This window comes from Wyeomyia smithii, chromosome 2 (assembly GCF_029784165.1).
Source record: "Wyeomyia smithii strain HCP4-BCI-WySm-NY-G18 chromosome 2, ASM2978416v1, whole genome shotgun sequence".
Classification (NCBI taxonomy): domain Eukaryota; kingdom Metazoa; phylum Arthropoda; class Insecta; order Diptera; family Culicidae; genus Wyeomyia; species Wyeomyia smithii.
In genome coordinates this window covers 210,322,018-210,344,115 of record NC_073695.1, presented here as the reverse complement: position 1 = coordinate 210,344,115, position 22,098 = coordinate 210,322,018, and the positions used below count along the sequence as shown (strand labels likewise).

The 22,098-nt window shown below is 40.2% G+C and overlaps 2 protein-coding genes across 3 annotated transcripts in view; both read right to left on the bottom strand.

The window, feature by feature from the left end:
• Positions 1-1,050: 1,050 nt before the first annotated feature.
• LOC129724287 (pancreatic triacylglycerol lipase-like) lies at positions 1,051-2,651 on the bottom strand. Its single transcript, XM_055679029.1, has 4 exons — positions 2,525-2,651; positions 2,078-2,463; positions 1,678-2,017; positions 1,051-1,567 (listed from the first exon to the last, which is right to left on the bottom strand). The coding sequence occupies exons 1-4, from the start codon at positions 2,599-2,601 to the stop codon at positions 1,489-1,491; spliced, it is 882 nt and encodes a 293-aa protein (XP_055535004.1). The 5' UTR covers positions 2,602-2,651; the 3' UTR covers positions 1,051-1,488.
• A 14,561-nt stretch (positions 2,652-17,212) lies between these two features.
• LOC129724286 (uncharacterized) overlaps positions 17,213-22,098 on the bottom strand; it is a 373,573-nt gene continuing 368,687 nt past the window's right edge. For both annotated transcript variants that reach the window (XM_055679027.1, XM_055679028.1), the window contains 2 exons: positions 20,468-20,604; positions 17,213-18,166 (listed from right to left, as the gene is read on the bottom strand). In XM_055679027.1, the coding sequence (XP_055535002.1) occupies positions 18,036-18,166; positions 20,468-20,604 (268 nt within the window). In that variant the 3' untranslated portion in view covers positions 17,213-18,035. The remainder of the gene's footprint in view (positions 18,167-20,467; positions 20,605-22,098) is intronic.

The following is a 22,098-nucleotide window of genomic DNA, read 5'->3' as shown; positions in this document are numbered from 1 at the left end:
TAATTTGTACAATTCACGAATGCACTTTCGCACGAACGTGGATAACAACGAACAAAAAACGAAAGCGGTTTTCGTATAATTTATATGTTATTGCGTAGGCTTACTAATTTTTCGTACTATTTACATTGTGCAGCGTTTATTTGTACGAATGATTGCATTCTTTTTTAATATCTTTTGTTACGTATACGAATACGTGCTTTGACAGTTCTGACGAAAATTTATAACGCATTCGTTTCGTTGCAGAAAACAACAAAAGGTTATGTATATAACACACACGTTTTCGTGGAATAAACTTAAATATATTTTCAGTGTAAATTCCCGTCTATTAAGCATGCCCTGATACCTTCGAACAACAGTTTTACCTTCATGGAAACGACTTAGCCACTTTCAGCGATTTCCCGATACAGGTCGGACTCGATTATCCGAAATATCAAAAAAAATTATTATTCCGGATAATCGAATCACAGAAAAATATTCAAATTTGTAATTTACCAACATAGAATAAATATTTGCTTTTGTTATTTCACCTGTATGATGCAGTGGCGTAACCAGAAATTATTTCTGAGACGAAAAGGGGTAAAATCTTGAGAAGCAAAAAAAAAATTGGACATTGATTATTTTCACTTAATTCGAACATGTCCCAAACATGCCGGAAGCGACATAAATGATAACAAATATGCTAGAAGGGATGGTAAAGGTAAAATTTCGGGATAAAAATTAAAAACGAACACCAATTCCAGATAATCGAATCCCGGATAATCGAGTCCGACCTGTAGTAGTACGTGACCTAAATTAAATTCCTTCTCTCGGCTTCCATCGTGCATAACTTTTTTTTTTTGAAACAAAACGAATCAACGTGAAACTTTTACCGTCTAAAGATACAAGTTTCGCTAAACAATTTGCTGTCAAAAGATATCAGATACGCCTGCTATGATCGATACTTTGAAAAGGACAGTGATATTTGTATTTATCTGAATTAATCAAATCATACTTTAATTCTTTTATTAGCCAACCATTTTTGAGACAAAATGGTAATCAATTATTTCTTCGGCAGCACTAAAAATCTAAATTAATTGAGGTTGATATGCATTATAATTTAAAAAATAAAATTCAAGATGAACTTTGAATAAAGTATTTCATTCAGTGAACTGAAAAATTCGAGGTCTAGGGAAAAAAAACATGCACTCACAATCTACTCTAACCTGCAATCCGCAATTTTATTATTCTATTAGAGAAAATTGAAGCTGAACTTTTGAAATCCTTTCCAACTTATCCTGCGTGCCATTTATCGAATTCATGTCCATCATCGTGACCTGTATACATATCGAGGGCGAGTAACAAGATGTTTTTTGTTTGATGTCAATATGCATTATTTTGGCATAACTCCAAACTCGCATTCGTATAATTTTTTTGCACCTGAACGAACTGCAAACACGGACTGTAAGCGCGCGAACGGAAAGCAAGGACCGACTAATTACAAAGCATCAGTCAGACCTCATTTGCATCCGTAATTTCATTGTAGGGGTACTCGTTTGTCGTCGGAGCAAACAAATCTCCGATGATGTTGCTGAATATGGTAATCCAATGGCAGTGGGTAGCCCCGTTGAAGGTAGAGGAGAACAAAACCAAAAAAACGTCAAAAAGTAAAAGACCGAGAAAAAAGTATTTCTAATTTACCTCTCCACGGCACTAAAGTAACCCATACGGAAACCCGCTGGCCAGTCTGTAACAGCCCGGAACGAAAAACACTGGAGTGGTTTCCGGATGGGCCGAAATTGGTTCGCGAAAGCGCTGTTATAGAAATAGGGACACAAACCGTGCGAGCCCTTGGGATACGGTCCGGCAGCCGGCTGGTAGTGACCGCAATTGCCCATGTTCCAGTCCTGGTGGCACTCCCGGCGGAACGTGCCGAAGAGATTGCTGGTGTGAATGCACTGAACATTGTGGGCAGCCAGTTGTGGATTTCGATTGGTAGCCGTTGGCTCCGCATCAAAACCAGGACCTGCTGGCTCGCATACTGTTGAATGAAAGGTACTGTAGTTGATTGATGTTTTTCAACGACAACTTTAAACCATACCATCTATGCGGCCAAGTTTTCTGTGCCCAAACGTTCGGCCAGCCTCCACCGAGATTTGTGCTCCGAAGCTAAATCCAAACAAAAATCCGTTTCCCGGATCGAATCCACTTGATTCCAGTTCGAAAAGTTTCTCTACCAAACGGTTCACAACTAAACGGAAATGTGGCACCAGGTTGGTAAAATAGTCATTTGTCACCGAGTAAGTGCCGTAATCCATGGAGATGATGCATCCTCCTCGGTGATGAGTTAAATTGGACACCATGTCTAGCACCCAGTCCGTGCTGCTGGTCTCGTTCCATCCATGCACAATGATTGCAAATTTATCCCGACTTGAGTTACAGTTGTACTCCTTGAAGAATATATCATCGTGCCCAACTTTTTCGTACCTATTGAGTTAAATATAAATTATCAGCTATTCCTGTAGCAGTCTCCGTACTCGTTGTTCACCGTTCGGTTTCTACGTTGCCATAGGCGAAGCAACTTATGAATACCAGAATAATCACCAGCTCCGAACGTAGGATCATTGTCCGTACTATCCAGTTACTGTTTAAGAAGTCACTCTGCAGAATCCAGAAGGCAGTGGACCTTATATATACAGCACCCTCTCAGTAGCGGTACTTTCGGCAGTTTGACCTATTTCGAGTGTCATATTTTAATCTGATGCTGCAGCACGAGGGTCATTGCGAAATAAATCACGGAATTCAGAGATACGGTATACCACGAAGACGAAAGCGATTAAGAATTGTCCCATCCGGACAGGTACTCCATGGGGGCACGTGTGCAGGTCTGCCAGATCTGTAGTCGTTGATAAAAAAAAAAAAAAAAACAAACGAATAAATAAACCAGCCATTGTGAGATGGGAGCTCCCCAAAAGACTAGTAAAGATTGTTATCACTGCGGTTTGGTCAACGGTGTAAGTCTGCAGTGACATTCCCAGTTTGGATTTTGTTGTTGTCCGGTGAAAGGTAGTAATTATTAACTCTGAGTAGACCTTTTTGAAAAGTTTCGACGATGGCTTTTGTAAAATTGAAGCGATTTCATTTGCACTAAGCACATAATGCACAAATTTGCATTAAAACAATTCCGTTGTTATAATGTTGCACTTGAATGCAAACGCAAACCAATTTACTGTCAACAGAAATAAGTCGTTGTAATAAATTCATTTCAGGAATCCTAGCTTTGAAGCCAATTATTTGTATTACATTCTCAAGGGTAGTATAAGTAGGTCAATGCGATAAAATTCTCAGACCGAATTATCTATAGCATTCAATAAATAATTCATGAATTCATGTGAATTTTCGAGCTGCTTGCCAGTTGTTCTAAAAATGGAAAATTGCTTCGAAAAGTAGAGGAACGCTGAAGATACTGCACACGTGTTAGAGAAAACTTTCATTAATGTCTAATCAAACGAAATAATTCCACCGTTAATCGTTTACTTCAAATTAGTGTATTTCAGTTCTATTGAATCTTCTATCCTAAGCCACGTCTTACCCTGTTCGAAACTGTCAAACGTATTTGATTCCCACCAACAAAAAGTGTGCATCTCGAACGACCGCCCAGCAGAGTGTAATTAAAGCCAGCATACATTGCGGTGGTATTCCTCCAATTTACACAGCACATAACTAACTCTACATATCCAATCTGCTCCCTGTTGCACTATTGTTCCCTCGCTTCGAATTGCTCTTGGCTTCGATATTTGTCCGCCTGGTGCGTGGACCAAACGTGGGAGGGAGGGGTAAAGCACTGCGCATTCGGATGCCGTATCTCGTAAGGGGATCTACTGGATAACATCCCATAAGCCAGCTGACTGGTGGCAATGCCAACTAAAACAATTTTATGATCCACCGCCTTGCGGATGTGCCAAGTTTTGCTTGCAACAGCGACATGCATAGAACAATTTAATCAATTTCTCCCATGAATGGAAAGCACAAGGTCTTGCTGTGCTCAGCGTAATGATGGTGCACGATGCTCTCACAGACCGTTATTATAAAAAAATATGTACCAAAGAATCAGAGTACATTCGATTCGTTATGACGTCCAGAATCTCTGGTCAAAATTTCAAAATCATCGTACGGTACATTCTTTAGTAATGCCCTTTTGAAGGTCGTAAAGAACAAAAAAGTAGGAGGGTGGTATCCAAAACACGACCGCATAGTTGACGTAGGACTTCAATAGTTTTATATGTCCTTTTGAGGCTCTGTTCGATTTGAACTCGTTTTACTTCTGGCACGTTTCGATTTTGGCACAAATTAATCACATTTTTTAGTTTTCTTGATTTTTTTCACCAATTTAAGCTCAACATTCTCCAGAAGAAAAGTATTTTGGTTCTTTATGTTGCCGAAGCGGATGACCGGAATCGGTAAAATGGTTCCTGTTCCTGATCATGATCAAAGCAGTACTATACCTCTAATTTTTAGGGTGGTAATTTTAAGTATCTAGGTCGTCAGCAAAAATTCATCAAGCGATACCTGAAACGACTTGGAACTAAAACTAGTTGATTGGTGGCCATATCAACTGTTAAGGTCGTCATAGGCCACTTAAATAATAGAAAAATAGTCATGAAAAGAGAACCGTTAATTTTTGGTATGGTTCGATTTTGGCAACAGCAAAAATTCTGGCGTGTTGCCAAAATCGTAAAGCAAAGCAAAGCCTTGGTGCTACATTTCGATTCGGAACTTGACCTTCTGTTTACTATACACAGACTCCGCAGCCAACTGTTAAGTGTACAGGACAATTGCGGGGCTAGCGCTACGATCCTACTGACACTAACAGTCTCTCCCGAGTCAAGACTCGAACCTACGACGACTGGCTTGTTAGGCCAGCATCGTACCTTGAGACCAGTTGGGGAGTTGCCAGAATCGTACAGGGTCTGTATTTCGATTATTTATTTGCAGCACTCTAGTTTAGAAGAACAAAATATTCTCTTTAACATTTATGAAAAGCTTTCATTCTGATACAGTCAATTTTCTTCAATACGCGAAAAGGATACATTCTATACAGATCTAAATTGAGTACGATTTAGTAGAAATTCAACTTCTTTCTATATTTATTTGTCTTGTGAAAGACAACTCACTCACCGAACACGAAGCGGCAAACATGTCACAAAAAATTTTCCTGCAGTTACAAGTTCGTGGATAAAATAACGATAAAGAATTACATTTTTCAGTCGAAAAAGGAATATTCACAGAAAATTCAACATTGACATAGAATTTTATGAACATATTATCATTCAATTCAGGTCAATTTAAACATTTTATCAGTAAACAGAATCAGAAAAAAAATTTAATCAGTTTCAAAAGTCAATTGTCTATTATCTATAAAAATAAACCGGACTCGAATGATAAGCAACATTAGCCTCAGCAATTAATGTTTGCATGGTGCTGTACAGTTACAAGTAAGGTAATATTTTGAAGCTGCTATTGTCAAAAAAATCGAATTGGAAAATACAAATGACATACAAATGTGGGAGCTCTAATATCAAGATGAAATGAACTTGGCTTTCCTATATACCGCCACCGTGGGATTGTTATATTGAACTAAATTCATTTAACTAGCAACCTATAATCATCAGTACAGCTCGTTCAACTATCTATTCAAAGATCTGTGAGGAGCACTTTAGTTTTCTATTGTTTTTTAAATACGCTATATTTAGTTATTTAAATAATTCAAATCAGAGTATAAAGCTTAAAAATAAACAACGCATTTTATTTGTACAATGCACCAAATTCATATACCCTGCTATCTGCTTTTAACGACACATATAGAATTTTGTTGTCCCCGACGGCGCAGCGTCTTTCGCGGTAACTGAACAATCATATTGAGTTCTGATATTTGTTACTATACCTACACATTAACCAAACACGCCTAGCTGTGCGTCGACAGTGGCAATGTAGTCTTCACTTGGCTTCACTGCACACAAAAGAATATCGAGTACTTATGCACTGATAGACGACGAGTGACCAGCGCTCTATTCATACATTGCTCGGTGCAGTACTGTTGCCTGTGCCAGCATGTTTTCTTTCAAGACATCAGTTTTAATGACATTCTTACAGCAGAACGTAAGACTGTCTGATAGCAGAGGTGGTTACGAACTTTCCGAAAAAGCTTCACCTTCAAGACATCAAAATAGTCTAGGCTCATGAAAGCAAACATTAGTTGACCTATTGGGACGGGGAGATTCTGTCAAAATTTTTTTTGCCATTGCTATACAGGATATCACACCAGGCACTTGGTGTCCACTCATGAAGTCTGTGCTAGGCGTGCTCGCATGTGATTGGTACATTGATCGTGAAAATTCGACTTTGAAATTTTTATGAAATTTTCACTGTTTAACAATGAATTGATAATGATAACTGAAGAATAAAAAAATTGTCTATTATTTTATCAATCTAACGACATATTGATCATTGTGATCCATCATGTGGTTACATCAGTATTACCGTTTGAAATCTTTCATTCCGACGTTACACCTTGGTTTTTAGTTTCCTCAGAATGTATCTCGATATACTGCGGTTAGACGTAGTCCTACGTCAAAAGTGATATAGAAACGACGAAATACTTATTGTAAAGCACGTATTTCAACCACCATTTTATTAAATAACTTCCAAAATAGTTGCTACACATTTCAAGGGTTATATTTCAAGACATTAACAATTGGTGAAATGATTTATTGGAAAATCCCACAGTGCACAGTGGTCTAAGCTCGTAAAATCGTGATCGTTCTAGATTTGACTGTGAAAAATTGATTTTATGTACTCAATGTCTTCAGCAAAATTGTTCCATAGAACAAGGCCTTACTTTTGGCGTTTTTAGTTTTTCGATCAATAAACTTAACAGTTAGATAAAAAAAATATTTTTTCTAATTTTCAATATACCACATTGCTTCCTTTAGCAAAGTTGTGGAAAATTTTAAAAGAAAAACAATTGCTGAATACTGCGATGTCCTAGCTGTACGTTGGGTACAACAAAATAGAGTTTTTTTTGTGGAACACCCCTCCTTAAAATTAGTTTTTTGTCTATTATTTTGTCTGTAATGGTCAAAACAATGCTAAATGTTTCAAGATTTTATTTATTCAACTAAGATTTTCTCAAGACTTTATAAAATTTATTGTATTGAAAATCATCGAAAAAATTAAATGTTAAAATACACTCGGTAAACTTTGAGGTTTAGCTGAAGTCAAAAGAGGTTAATAATGTCAATGCCATTTATTGACAACTGAATATTGATTTTTTCAACATGGCAAATTTTTGATTTAGTTCTGAATGATTTACTGTGATATTTGAAATCAACATGAGGTGATTTATTTGCAACTATATCGTCAGTTGAATCCAATACTGGCACAACTCAAAATTTTGCAGTTTTGAGCTTTTGTTGGCAAACGTTGTTAAATACTGTAAAGTTTCATCTCACAATGACCCGTTTCAAAATAAATATAACTAGATGTGCCTTTATTGCACAAACCTACAATCTCCCTAAAAGGACGGAAAAATAAGGTTACAACTCCCATTACTTGCATATTTCATGCACATGATAGACCCAAACAAGTTCAATAAAAATGGGGAGTCTTACAATTCAAATTTTTCACGAAAATGAAAAAAAAAGAAATTTTTGACTCAAATTTTCAAACGCGTTTTTCTTGAAACTATTAATTTTGAGTTGTGCCAGTATTGAATTCAACTGACGATATACGATAATTTTAATCGCTATACTGCTAGCCACACACGCTATATAGCTAGCCATGCACGCTATATACATACACACACGCTGTATAGAAAGCTACGCACGCTATATAGCAAGCCACGCACGCTATATAGCAAGCCACACACGCTATATGGCAAGCCACGCACGCTAAAGATATGCACACGCAAGCCACATGCTATAGACATGCTATAGACACACAGCCACATGCTATAGACATGCACACGCTATATAGCAAGCCACACACGCTTGGTCCGGCGGGGACCCAGATAGCTACCTTCCGACTATCGTCGGCGGAAGCTAACCTGGCCCTGAAAGAGGGCAAGTTGAAGGTCGGCTGGTCTGTATGTCCTCTGGGCATACTACAGCAACCAGACATTTGCTTTCGGTGCTTTGAGGGCGGACATAAGTCCTGGACCTCCAAGGGGCCCGATAGGAGCCAGCTGTGCAGGCGATGTGGAGGTGCAGGCCATAAAGCAAAGGACTGTGGGGAGTCTCCCAAGTGCATGGTATGTTCCGGGAAACGCGACGCCAAACACTTTATGGGAGGCCCCAGGTGCCCAGCCAGTAAGCCGGCTGTGAAACCACGGGCGTAAGGGTGACGCAACTGAACCTGAACCATTGTTTCGCGGCTCAGCAGCTGCTACACCAAGCAGCCACTGAGTCGTTGTCGGACATCGCCATCAAATCAGACTCCTATCGCATCCCTCCCGGAAACGGTAACTGGGTTGCGGATAAGTTCAGTATGGCGGCCATATGTTCGGCGAGCAAGTTCCCGGTTCAGGAGGTTGTCTCAACCTTAGAAGAGGTACGTAGTTGCTAAGGTGAACGGAGTGTTCTACTGCAGTTGCTATGCTCCACCACATTGGTCTACCGAAAGGTTCACCCAGATGGTCGACCTTCTATCCATGGAGCTAACGGGCCTAACGCCGTTGGTGGTGGCGGGTGACTTCAACGCCTGGGCTGTTGAGTGGGGAAGTCGCTTCACGAACCAGAGGGGCCAAATCCTGTTGGAGGCTTTGGCAAAGCTCAACCTAGATCTGGCCAACGTTGGGAACAAAAGTACATTTAGCAGAAATGGTGCGGAGTCGATCATCGACGTGACGTTCTCCAGCCCAGGACTGATCAAGAACTGGAGGGTAGACGATGGCTACACTGATAGCGACCACCAGCCGGTCTGTTATAGTGTAGACAACAACGAGAGGCGGCACGCGACGGGTAGAGCCAACACTCGAAGAGGCAATGAGAAGGGAGCGCTAGGGGGGCAGTTGGCTCCGACCAACTAGTTGCTATGCTATCGCGGGCGTGCGACGCCACCATGCCTAGGACTCGCCAACCTAGGAATGGGAAGCCACCGGTTTACTGGTGGACGGACGCGATAGCCGACTTTCGCAGTGCGTGCCTTCGTGCTAGAAGGAGGATGCAGCGTGCGCGAAACGAAGAAGAGAGGACAGAGCGCCGAGCAGCATTTAGTTCGGCAAAATTGATGCTAAAGAGTGCGATAAAGGCCAGCAAGAGGGCCTGCTTCGATAGGCTATGTGCGAGTGCCAATACAAATCCGTGGGGTGACGCCTACAGGATCGTAATGGCCAAGACTAAAGGCGCGCTGGCGCCTGCCGAGCAATCACCAGCGATGCTGGAGCGTATCATCGAGGGACTCTTTTCTTGTCCTTGGCCTCCGGCGGTCGAGTGTCACGTCCGACGTTCCAGTATCTCAGGCATAGACCAGGGATGGTCGGCCAACCTGCCGAGCATCCAATCCATGAGCGACGACAGCCGTGTCGAGTCAAGGGTTACGAATGAGGAACTCATCGTGATCGCCAAATTCCTGAAGGTGGGCAAGGCGCCGGGACCGGATGGTATCCCTAACCTGGCGATCAGGCTGGCGATAAAAACGGCCCCCGGGCTGTTCGGGGCAGTCATGCCTGGATGACTGTCTCTTTCCGGACAGGTGGAAGCGGCAGAGACGGGTCTTATTGCCGAAGGCTGGGAAACCGCCATATAGGCCTATCTGCCTGCTAGACACCGCGGGCAAGGTGCTTGAGAGGATCATCCTCAACAGAATGGTGAGGTACACGGAGTGTGTACACGGTCTGGCAAGTAACCAGTTCGGCTTCCGAAAGGGCAGGTCCACGCTGGATGCAATCTCTTCCGTCATCAAGACGGCGGAGGTAGCAATCCAGCGCAAGAGAAGGGGAATACGCTACTGCGCAATCGTCACGCTCGACGTGAAGAATGCGTTCAATAGTGCCAGTTGGGACTCCATAGCGCTCGCGCTCAGGAGCATCCATGTACCGGTGTCGCTGTACAAGATTCTGGAAAATTATTTCCAGAATCTAGTACTTGTTTACGACACGGAGGAGGGTCAGAAGTGCGTCCCAATTATCGCGGGAGTTCTGCAAGGTTCTATCCTGGGCCCGGTGTTGTGGAATGTCATGTATGACGGTGTGTTGAAACTCAAGTTCCCTGTAGGGGTTGTGATCGTCGGCTTTGCAGACGACATAACGCTGGAGGTTTACGGCGAGTCTATCGAGGAGATCGAGTTGACGGCCGCGCACTGTATACGCAAGGTCGAGGACTAGATGCGCTCCAGGAAACTGGAGCTCGCGCATCATAAGACGGAGGTCACGGTTGTGAACAACCGTAAATCGGAGCAACAAGCGGTGGTCAGAGTCGGAGACTGCACCATCACCTCGAAGCGATCCCTGAAGCTCTTGGGGGTTATGGTGGACGACAAGCTCACGTTCGGGAGTCACGTCGCCTATGCCTGTAAGAGGGCCTCATCGGCTATTGCAGCACTATCTCGTATGATGTCCAATAGCTCAGCGGTTTATGGCAGCAAGCGAAGACTTCTTGCCAGCGTGGTTTCGTCCATACTTAGGTATGGTGGGCCAGTGTGGTCAAGAGCGCTATGTACTAGCAGTTACCGTGGTAAACTGGAAAGTACCTACAGGCTCATGTGCCTGAGAGTTGCGAGTGCGTATCGTACGGTGTCATACGATGCAATCTATGTCTTGTCCGGCATGATGCCTATCAGCATCGCCATCAAGGTGGACAGAGAGTGTTTCGACCAACGTGACACAAGGGGCATACGAGGTACCAGAAGGTTATTCTCGATGCTCTGCTGGCAGCGGGAATGGTCCAACTCCACAAAGGGCAGATGGACGCACCGACTCATACCGGAGATATCCGGCTGGGTCGGGAGACGACATGGTGAAGTGAACTTCCACCTGACACAAGTCCTGTCAGGCCATGGTTGTTTCAGGCAATATTTGCACAGGTTCGGACACGCGGGGTCCCCCAAGTGTCCCGAGTGCGTGGAGGATGAGAAGACTGCTGAGCATGTCTTCTTCGTATGCCCCCGTTTCGTAGGAGCGAGGAGCGACATGATGGCTGTGAGCGGGCCTTGCACTACTCCGGACAATCTAGTCCGGAGGATGTGCGACGACCCGGACGTCTGGAACGCGGTCTGTGCGGCCGCCTCTCAGATTGTCCTGGGGCTGCAACGTGTGTGGCGGGTCAACCACCAACACGCCAGTGGTAGCTAACTACCGCATTTTCCATTTTCCATTCTAAAGAGCTCAAAATGGCTCAAATCATAGGTTTCACGACTTCAAATGGTAGGTTTTTTGATGCCCAACAACTTGACCGAAGACACTAAAGAGCTAGGGTGTGCCAAAAAAATACTAGAGCTGTTCAAAGTTGAGTATGTCGAAATTTATGTTGCAAATCATTCTTTCTGCCAACACTGCCAGTGTACCGGCGTCAGTCAGATTTCCATCAAAATTAACCTCTGAAACACGTTGTTGATTCTATTTACGCCTAGAATATTGACCTAAATTTGTTTGCTTGGTCCAGCTGAGTGTATAAACTGGTTACGACAGGTTACTTCTGATGGAAATCCTTCCGACGCCGCACTGTGGGGCAGAACCCAGAAAAGTCGCGACAAAACTAAAAAAAAATGAAATTCAGTTTTCATGCATCATTTTATTTTCTACTTGCAGTAGACATGTTATCGACTGGAAATCATGATAATTCACTTTGAAAAATAATATAGAAAATGTGCTATAATATTGTGAAAGTGAGGATTTACGAGGCTTGTAAAATGGAAGAAAAAAATTTCACAGATATTTTTCAGAAGGGCATGCAAATATTTAGGAATTAATTAGCTAACTCATATGATTCCCATAAAACAGAGTATAAACTAATAGGTAATGTGATTTTAAGACAGTTTTGTTGAAAATAGGTTCGTAGGAGGCATAGTGTGTAAAACATTTTTTTTTGTAATTTTTTCTCATTTTCGGCATAATGAAAAACATAAAGTTCTACGTTGTTCTGCTATGACACTATTATTGTGCTAGAATACAAGGTATTGACTAGTACTAAACCAAAAATCAGCTGCTACTAGTTGCGACTTACTGAGTAATTCGAGTTTTCGTAACGATTGTTTTCATGTCAATTCATGTAAAAAATCGTCAATCAGCAGTGTCCGTATCGATGTTTTTCCTACAATAGGCTTTGCTGAATGCCGGTGTTTGCAACACGACCATGATTGTGTTCGGGGGTCTTTCGAAACTGACGTCCAGTAGTATTAAGACCCCTCGGAAATAATTATTAGTACTAGGAAACAGTTTGTTATTGGGTGAACAGTGTTTTGAACAAAAGTGAGCGTTTAGTTAAATGGAATAAAATTAAACAAGAGGAGCTCTTAATAAGGAAACATGACCAACTAATCTTTAATTGAACAATGTTCCTATTTGAAATATTTTATTACAAACAATAACATTGAAATTAAATTTTATATACTTTCTCAAAAATGATTACACATCATAGGTTGATAAAAAACTACAAAGTCAACTACAAACTGTCAATAATTCTTTTCATGATGACTTGAAAGTTCGAATACATCCGAAATTGAAACATATGTACTCAAGTCCCAGTTAGAATTATTACTGAAATTTTGGGTTTATGAATAATGAAAATAATTTTATTTTATAATGTGAATGCTATCGACTGTGACGTGTATCTATTATTGCTTGGATTTTCGGCTCATCAGTCTTTAAGCTGAACTAAACGAAGTACTGCCTCTTTTCCTTCAACTTTTCGACAATATATTTTGTCTTTATCAAGAAGTCTACAAAAAACAAAGCAGAGATGTGTTTTCCCTATTTTAAAACCTTTTCCGAATGTCTGGTACTTACTAAAGCTTTTCGTTTTGTTTTCATTTGTAACTTATATAATACATAATTAACTGTGGTCTGTTTGCGTTTATCACATAAAATGGAACTATTTTAAATAATTTTTGTCATTGAATAATCTAGAAAAACTTGTACTCGGAAAAACATTATTTATGGTCACAATTGTTAATCTTCTACTAGTGTGTTGACGAAAGCTTATCTAGATCAGATTGTCTGAGTGCGCATGATTGTCAGTTTCATGACGTCTATGAATTTTATGTTGTTTATTATTGTTTTTTACTGTGTTAAACACACCTGCATAAATAGAACTTACCCCGTCTGTATCACTTTTCTTGTTAACTGTATTGTTGTTCGTTGCTATGTGGCATATTTCCAGAATCGGTAGTGCTGTTGTGTTTCTGTGTTGGTCGAGTATTTTAACATTGTTAAGATCAAATGTGTGTTGGGTTCTAATACAGTGGTGCAAGAGTGCTGTCTTTTCACTTAGTGTTGCGAATTGTGGATCTTCTATGTCGGTGCCTGTGTCAACAAGTTTCTGCAGTGCATTCAAGTTCGATCTGTGTCCGCTAATTCGTGTTTTTAACTTATTTGTAGTCATGCCAATATATTGTGAACTGCAGTCGTTGCATGAAATACTATAAATAACATTGGTGTGGTCGTCTTTTGCTATTTTATCTTTTGTTTGTGTGTAATATTGTTTAGCCATGTTTGTCTTTCGTGTGGCTAACTTAACTGTTTTGTAATCGTTTTTCAGGAACTTACTGATCTTATCGGTGAGATACGGAATGTATGCTATTGACCGGTAAGTGTATTCCAGGTGTTCACTCGACGATTGGTTGGAACTATGTTGCTCGGTACTCATACAGTTTCTCTGGTTGATCAGGCGATGTCGCAGTGTCTTAGGGTAGTCGTTCAGCTTTAAATGTTGGTCCATTATGTTGACTTTTGCAGACTCCGATAGGCCGGTGGACAACCTGTTCACTCTACTAATAAAATTGATGGCCATGTTTATTTTTTGGTGAGGTGGATGCGCCGAAAAATAGTTTAGAAATCGGCCACTTGCAATCGGTTTTTGGTACCATTCCGTCGATGTATGTTGATCATCGTGTCTGACAAGTAGCATGTCAAGAAAAGGTAACCGGTTGTTTTCCTCTGTTGTATATTGTCGAAACGTTGAAGGAAAAGAGGCAGTACTTCGTTTAGTTCAGCTTAAAGACTGATGAGTCGAAAATCCAAGCAATAATTATTTTATTTTATTTTCGTTAACGGTCAGTCCTACAGTAATAATATGTTCGACAGCTTTATGTCAATTGATGATATAAACAGCTTTCCCGAAGAAACAAAATGGCTAGCACCACTTATTCAGAAGATAGATGTCAGCGCCATCTGTAGAAAAAAATTTAAGCTGCCTGAATACATTTTTCAAGAAGATGTTTTTATGGTGAACAACATTGCCGAAGGTATGAACACTGTGGAAACAACTGTTAAGGAGTTATGAGGTTTTGTCGTGCCAACGGACCAATTTGCCCCACTGTGCGCCGGTACATTGGTAATGTTGGCAGAAAACAAGATTTTCTGCATTTAAATCGACATACTCAACTTAAAACAACAGACAAAACCAATCGAATTCCGGTAAGTTTAGGGTTGTTTGAGGCCCCAAAAGGAACCAAAAAAACTTGGTTCTGGAAAATAGATCATTTTTCCCCACCCTAATATTCACACACGTTATATATGCGCACACACCCTATATATACATATACATACGCTGGATGATGGTGACTTCTCAAACCACCTGGCGGTGTGAGTCTCATTCAGTTCCTGGCTATTTTTACCCAACGATATCTGAATTGGATTACCGCTGGTGGGGTCCAACTCAGATCGAAGAAGAGTCGAACTGAAAAATGTAGGAACTGCAGCTAACCACTACCACCGCCGCTGTTGCCCACTGTTGCTCCACGCCGCTGCTGCCCGCTGCTAGTAAACTGAGCTTGCTTGCTTGATTGATTTCTTTTGAAGGGACTTTAACCCCAAACGGCCATTCGTCCTCTTCGAAACTGACTGAGTTTAAAACGTTTGAAATTGGACAATTTCCGTGACGCTCTTGGTGTTTCAGGTTTTCGAAATTGGATCCCTGTATTGAAGTGGGATCCCTGTATATGTTGCCGTAAGACGTATTCTACGTCGAGAATAAGCCAACATAAGAAAGTAAATCCAAAACATCGTCATGGTTAAAAAACAACGTGAATCGAACCACACGTGTCGTGTTTCGAGTGTGAGATCACGCCCAATTAAGTTAAGCTTATTATGGTCTTCATAAACACTACAATGGCATACTTGTAGCATAGGCATTCTTCTCCCGCTATCTCCTCACGTTTATTTGTCTCATTGAATGAAATCCACCACTAATATAAGAGAAAAAAGTGTAAAACGCAAAAAATGTGTGTTCGGTAGGATGGGGTAAAATGTGCATTTTCGTTTTTTTTTTCAATAGTCACAAGCCCCAAAGAAAAAATTTTATAATTAAAAGACATCGTTGAAGCGAATAAAATTTTTTGACGGGAAACCTCTATGGCAGTGCATGACCTGCGGTACAAAAAGGCGTACAGGCAGCCGAACCCTGTCCAAAAGGATGGCAATACCGAATTGGCAAAAGTCACCCGAAAGAAATCCGAAGCTTCTTCTTCAATCAACCTTCTTCGATTGAAACTGAATGCAATCGCTTGCAATTCAGTATCTTTACATTTTGCAGTCGGTTTTTAAAACAGCCAACCCCATTCCGCAAAATGTCATTGACGGTGGCATTTTGATGGTAACCACACCGTCGATGTCCACATCCTTGGCAGGGATATACAGGGTTGCTTATTTAATTTTAGGATGCATTTTGCCGCGTGCCGATAGCTCACTCTACAAGTACAATTTGGAGAAACATTGTATGATAAATTAAGTAGTTCTACAAGTTTGTCGAATGCAATGCAATGCTTTAACTCTTATGCCTAAAGCGTAAGAGCCTATATTCAGTGCAATATTCGCGATGAATATTGTGATGTTCACCTGAATAACTTTCTGTCTGTTAAATATTTTCCTTTTTTCGAAACGATTCTGGAGTATTACCAAGAATAGTTAACTGAACATGGAGTTTAAAATATTTTCTAGATATAATATAGTACTGGTATTTCATCACCAAAGTTGCATTTCACGCTTATTGTCTTAAAATTTCCTTTTTCTTAAATATCCTAAGCTGACGGTACTTATTTTGTGGTGTACGTACTCACACACACTTATACAGCCACAAAGTAATACAGACTGCAAGCACGTGAAATGTGCTCGAGACTGTTCGATCAGCAAACTTTGTTCGTGCGATGACATTCGAAATAATGGATCAATGGTAATATTAGCAGGTTATTTTTCATTGTTGGTTGTTTTTCAAAAATTTTATCATCTTACATAAAATCTCAATGAAATTTAAGAGAATACTTACCTCACCAATATTTCGAATGTATCTTTCAAGATTCTATCTCAGCTCAGGTTAAATTGGAAGTTAATTTAATTGGAAAATTGAAGATGGCGGCCAAATTGAAACTGACGTCCAAAATTTTAATCACCTCAAATGAAAGCCCTATCTTTCTTTTTTATGATAATTCGCAGCCTTTTAATGTTTTATTAAATTTTCAGCACGATTTGATAAATTTTACTATTAAAATTGGACCAATCTTCTCTGTACGCTTCCGGTATAATCGAATTTTAGACCGGGTTTTACCTTTTTCGGGCTCAATAACTTATGTAGAGTTTTAATAGAGAAATCGAATATTGGTGTCGAATTTTATTTATTACTCTTAAGACCACCCACTTGGTTGGTCAATTCGTATCACTCTGTTTCTTATACGGAAAAGTCGTCTCACCTCCCTACCCAGTACCAGTAGTACCCACTTACCTGTTTTGCACTTTATGTTTTCATTTGCAGTGCAATATTGAATCTGCTACACGAGTACCTCCGTGGTTGCACAGGTTCCAACCGAATGTGTACTCATTCTTTTTGCTATAAGTGATACACACAACATGTAATACGAACGCGATGGAGAGGATACCAGCAACGAGCTGAAGCCACATAAAACAGCAACGAAACTGGTATTTTACTGATTAAGTGTTTCATTTTGGGTATGAAAGTTTCTACTACCCGTTACTCACCGGTCAGGTCATCTCGTAAAAGGAATGTGATAGTTTCCAACCATCTAAATGAGCTATAAATTGAACTTGGTTCGTGTATTACTCCAAAATACGTTGTATTTTGATAGGTTCGTTATGTTACAGGATGCTCATTCGTGTTTTATTTTCTTTCAACTTGATTTATTGGAAATAGTCATATACTCTATAGAATATTCTAGGAGATACAATACATTCTCTATCCAATAGTTTAATTATACGATAGGTTTTCTGGTTCGTTTTCTAAATCATCTCTCTCCTTATTTTTACATGTCAAACGCGAGTTTTTTTTTTAAAACGAAAAATATACATTCATCTCATCTAAGTATTTCGTCGATTTTACTTACTTATTTTACAAAAATATCTTATGAAACATATTCATTCCTAACTGCAATCTCGCACAACTGTATATAAAAATAACTTATTTAGAAACAGAGTTCTTAACAGAATATTTTTATGTTAAAAATATTTTCCTAGCCACTGTCCATCAGTTCTGAACCGCAGACTGCTCAATGGGGATATTTTGTGTGTTTTAACGTGGAACATGTGTTTTCTTCTTCTCTGCGGACGAATCGCTGTGACCTATCAAAGAAGCAGTTCCTGGTGATTTCTTCGATTCAATTTGTTAATTAGATACTATTTTACTCTTAGCTATGCATTAGTGTACACGCGTTTGGGTCATCTCGTAACCTTCGGTTTGTTGGAGCGCAAATCGGAACGTGTTTCACGCTTGCTTCTGTACAAATTATCGTTTCAGCATAAACACAGCGGAACGGACACCGGTCCGTTTTTCCTAGATCCTGCTGATGACGGCCAGGCTACCGAAGACAACAACCAGCAGCGCCAGTGGATGATGATGCTGCTATCTGTCCAGCAGGTGCTTTGCCACCAGGAGAAGGAGGAGCTGCTGCAGGATAAATTTTACGTCGACTGCTTCCAGCAGTGCAGAGAAGGCACACGATCGCTGATAAATTCCGTACGGATTGGCTGTGCCTGCGAACAAGGAAAAGGGGAAGAACAATAAAACGGATAGAGTTCAACAATGCACTTGCTGCACAATTTCAATCAAGGAGGGGAAAATTGAAATTGCTTTCCGCGTAATAGCAGTAATACAATAAGCTTTTCAAAAGGAGGGGATTATCAAATCTGCAAGGAATTTGATATTCTTCTATTCTACTGGTGCTTTTTTTGGAAAGTGATATCCGAACAGTTTATATTTCAATTAGTCGTTTATCGATAATAACACTGGCCAACACAGGTCTGTAAAGCTCAAACAGGAAAACATAAAAGATTATAGCTTTTTAACCATTCCTGTGAATTTTGGTGCCCGTAGCTACCAACATTTTTTCATAGACTTAAATTAATTTTCTCGTAAGCATAACGTTTAAGCGATGAAAACGATTAGCAATTACTATGCGACACTTTAACGTAAGTTGACGAATTTCAACAGGCACCAAATTTTACATGAGTTCTTGAAAAGTTTAAAAGTCGCTTTTGTCGATCAGTGTTATCATATTTTATCTTCTTTGTACGATGCGAGGCAAACCAAGTTCACAGCGAAATTAAAAAATGAACTCGGAGATATTCGAGTCAATGCTGCTGTAATGACAACAGATCCTATCACTACTTCCTTTGATTGGTTTGGCATATTGCCATCTACTGGACTCTACTGTAACCCAGAAATGGTACGCAAATGATAATGTGTTCGTGCTCAGGGATTTGTTCTTATAAATTGTTCACAGTATCGCTCAGCGGTACGGTTTAAGGGAAACGGTGAATTGTTATGCAGCAGCTAGTGGGATGAAAATTCCCTCAGCAGTTCCAGTTACTACTTTCGAGATTGAAAATTGTTTATGCTCACGACGGTATATTTGTGTAAAGGATGTAGTACTCGAGCAACGGTAAATATCAAATTGATATCATTGACCCTGATTCATGTTATTTATTGAGACTTGTCAGATAAATTGAAGTAAAATAAGCTACAATAAGCTACAATTATTTGAAAATTTTAAATAACGTAGAGTGTTCTCTGTTTAAACGTTCAAGCTCAATACCGAGCCGGGAAAATATTCCTAAACAAATTACCCAATTGGCGAATTTTCAATAATGATTTCTTGACCTTGCAAGAAATAACTCAACAAATCACATACAGGTGGCGTTTTATATTCGTTTTTGAATACAATTATTTATTTACCCAATCGAACAAAATGTAATAGTTCAATTGTGTTACAGGATTCGCTATATTTTTGCTGTCTCACAGTGCTAGGGTTGTGCCCCAAAACAGGAATCATTAACGATAGTAGTTTCGTAAGTATAAAGTTATGCTAGTTTTTTTTATTAAATTTATTTGCGTTGTCGCGAAAAAAAAAACACTTGCAAAACTGAATCTGAACCAGTACAACTCGCGTCGAAGTTCGACCATAAAGGGAACAGTTCGTTGTTGAAGTTCCCCATAAGGGAGACCTGGTTCGAGTTAGTTTCGTTTCTTGGTTCGAACTTTATTCTCCGAACCGGAATGTCGTGTAAGTGAAAACAACAAACGGATTAATGCCTAAGCGAGTCGGATATTGGAGCATCTCTTTGGGACGTGCAAGAAATGAAAGTTTTTCAATAGAAAAAGTTTTTTTTACTACTGATACGAGTCCGCGCTAGCGAAGACCAACGGGGGGAAAGCGCATCACCCGCGGACCCTCGCGGCACAACTATCCAGCATCCTAGTTGGTGGCAAAATCTTTTCATAGCGTTGATTCTGAGCGAAGTTCTGTTCCATTGGAATTGGAACTGGAACTGGTTTTCTTATATTACGACAAAACTAAAATGGAATTATTTCAGAAAATTAGGCTATCAAAAGTAGAGAATAGAACCTAAAAGCTCACTTGGTACGAATGCTTAAATGGATGAAAAGAATCTGCAGAACTTGTCGGTACTCCTCATTGGAGGTGATAATTCTTTACGACTGCAGATTGCTCACAGTTAGTTATGACAATACTTTTTTATTGTTTGGGTGAACCAAGTGCCTGTCTACTGAATAGGGTCTTCTTCGCGCTTCGATTTCAACTGTGAACATACTTTTGTCTAGTACTGTTGAAAACCGGAATAAAATTCTATCATTACGTTTCATTTACGCGATATTCAAAATCACACCTCACGTGTTGATTCAATCTATTTAGCTTATGAATGAAAATTAGATTATTGTAGCTTTCTGCGCTTTTCGGCCACAAAGTACCCCCAAAGAAAATGAAAACTTGCAACCCAACTAAAGCCAAGGTACAGATTATCGGGCAAAGGACTTACCATTTAGAACGTGTACGGAGACGCTGTAGTGCTGATTTGGTCCAATCGAACACGTGTAGCTGCCCGAGTCCTGTTTGTTCACTTTGGCCACGAACAGAGTCGAGTTGGCACCGATGTTGGTGAGGTTCGTCTTGACGCTGTGGTTCCGGAACATGGTCCAGTGGCGGGTGGAAAACAGAGAGAGAGAGAAGGGAAAAAAGAGAAAACGAAATGTTAATGCAGGGTGGTGAAGGCGATAAACGAAAACCGGTGGAGTCTCTATAGTAAGGGTTGACTCGCAAACGCAAACGGGATATCGACAGTTTTCACTACAATCATTCACGCTGAAAGCTGAGGATTTGGATTGCATTATCTGCCATGTTTTGGCGAAAGGCCAAAGAAAGTAGGACGATGTTGCAGCAGGTTTGAAACCACCCGTAGGCGGCGCGCAAGTGAATCGATTACAGAAGGCTGCTATTGTAGTGAAAATGCAATAAACGCATTATATTCTTCTTGTTGATTGTTCGTTTGCTCGTAGATGCCACAACTGGAGTCTACTGGAACGACGTTTGGATTTAAGTTAGACATGAGTTGATATTCAGCTGAGTTCTTTATCAACAAATGAACGAAAACACTCACATTGGTTCCAATAATTTTTATTTAATGTGGACTGAGTATTTTATAAATAAAGGGTATCTAGTTGACTCGGCAAACTTTGTTCCGCCCATTTTTTTCTATATTCAATTCCTTTGGACATTCTAATCTTCTAGTAATTTCAAATGCATGGTGAAACTCAATGGCAAAACGTTTGAAATGAATGGTTCAATCGGAATGATTCCCGACGTTCAATTTGCCTTAAAGTACCGCTTAAGCCAAGTCGATTTTTAGAACCGAACGAATCGAATGATTTTATACATTGAGTAGGCTTGGCAGCTTAATTTTGAGATATAAATTCCAAACATTTTTATGTTAGTTCTTCTACGAAATTTGAAAAAAAAATTACATCTTACGCTAATGGACAGTAAGTAAACAAACAAATCGAGGTGAAAAATGCGATGGAAAAATTGATACTGGCTTTAAACGCGTAGAACTTTTTCTGTCATCTTTTAGGTTTATATGTTGCCAATATCACCAACTTTCCTGGGTTTCCCAACTATTTCAATATTGAACATGTCAGCGCACGCGAAATTGAAGATACTCTAAAAGTTTTGGATGCGTCTAAAGGTCCGGGACCAAACGAAATTCCACCAGCATTCATGGAACATTTCGCTAAAGAGCAAACTTCCCCACTGTACTTAATTTTCAATATGTCATTGGAATCCGGTTGCTTTCCGAAATTTTGAAGAAAAAAAATCCGGCCGAGAAATTAACAAAAATCCGCGAAATGCGGCGAAAACCAGCAACACGGACAATACTAAAGATCAATGGGCACCTCGATGGCAACGGAAGGCCTTTTCCTACACAACCAATAAGATGGAATAGTACTACTGCTCTCTTATAACGAGATTAGGCCAGCCTAGGTTGAATTGTTTTCGGTCGATTTGGTTACTAGAGGATCTGGCAAAGATTTTGGCGATTGGGGGTCTGCACGATACAATTCCAGAGTGTGCAAAATCTATGATGCAAGATGTACCTACTTGGCTCAAGTAGCG

Coding starts and splice junctions, on each gene's coding strand:
- LOC129724287 (XM_055679029.1), bottom strand. CDS start 2,601: ATGATCCTACGTTCGGAGCTGGTGATTATTCTGGTATTCATAAGTTGC. Junction 2,464..2,524: donor GGCAACGTAGAAACCGAACG/GTGAACAACGAG, acceptor TTAACTCAATAG/GTACGAAAAAGTTGGGCACG. Junction 2,018..2,077: donor AAAACTTGGCCGCATAGATG/GTATGGTTTAAA, acceptor TTCATTCAACAG/TATGCGAGCCAGCAGGTCCT.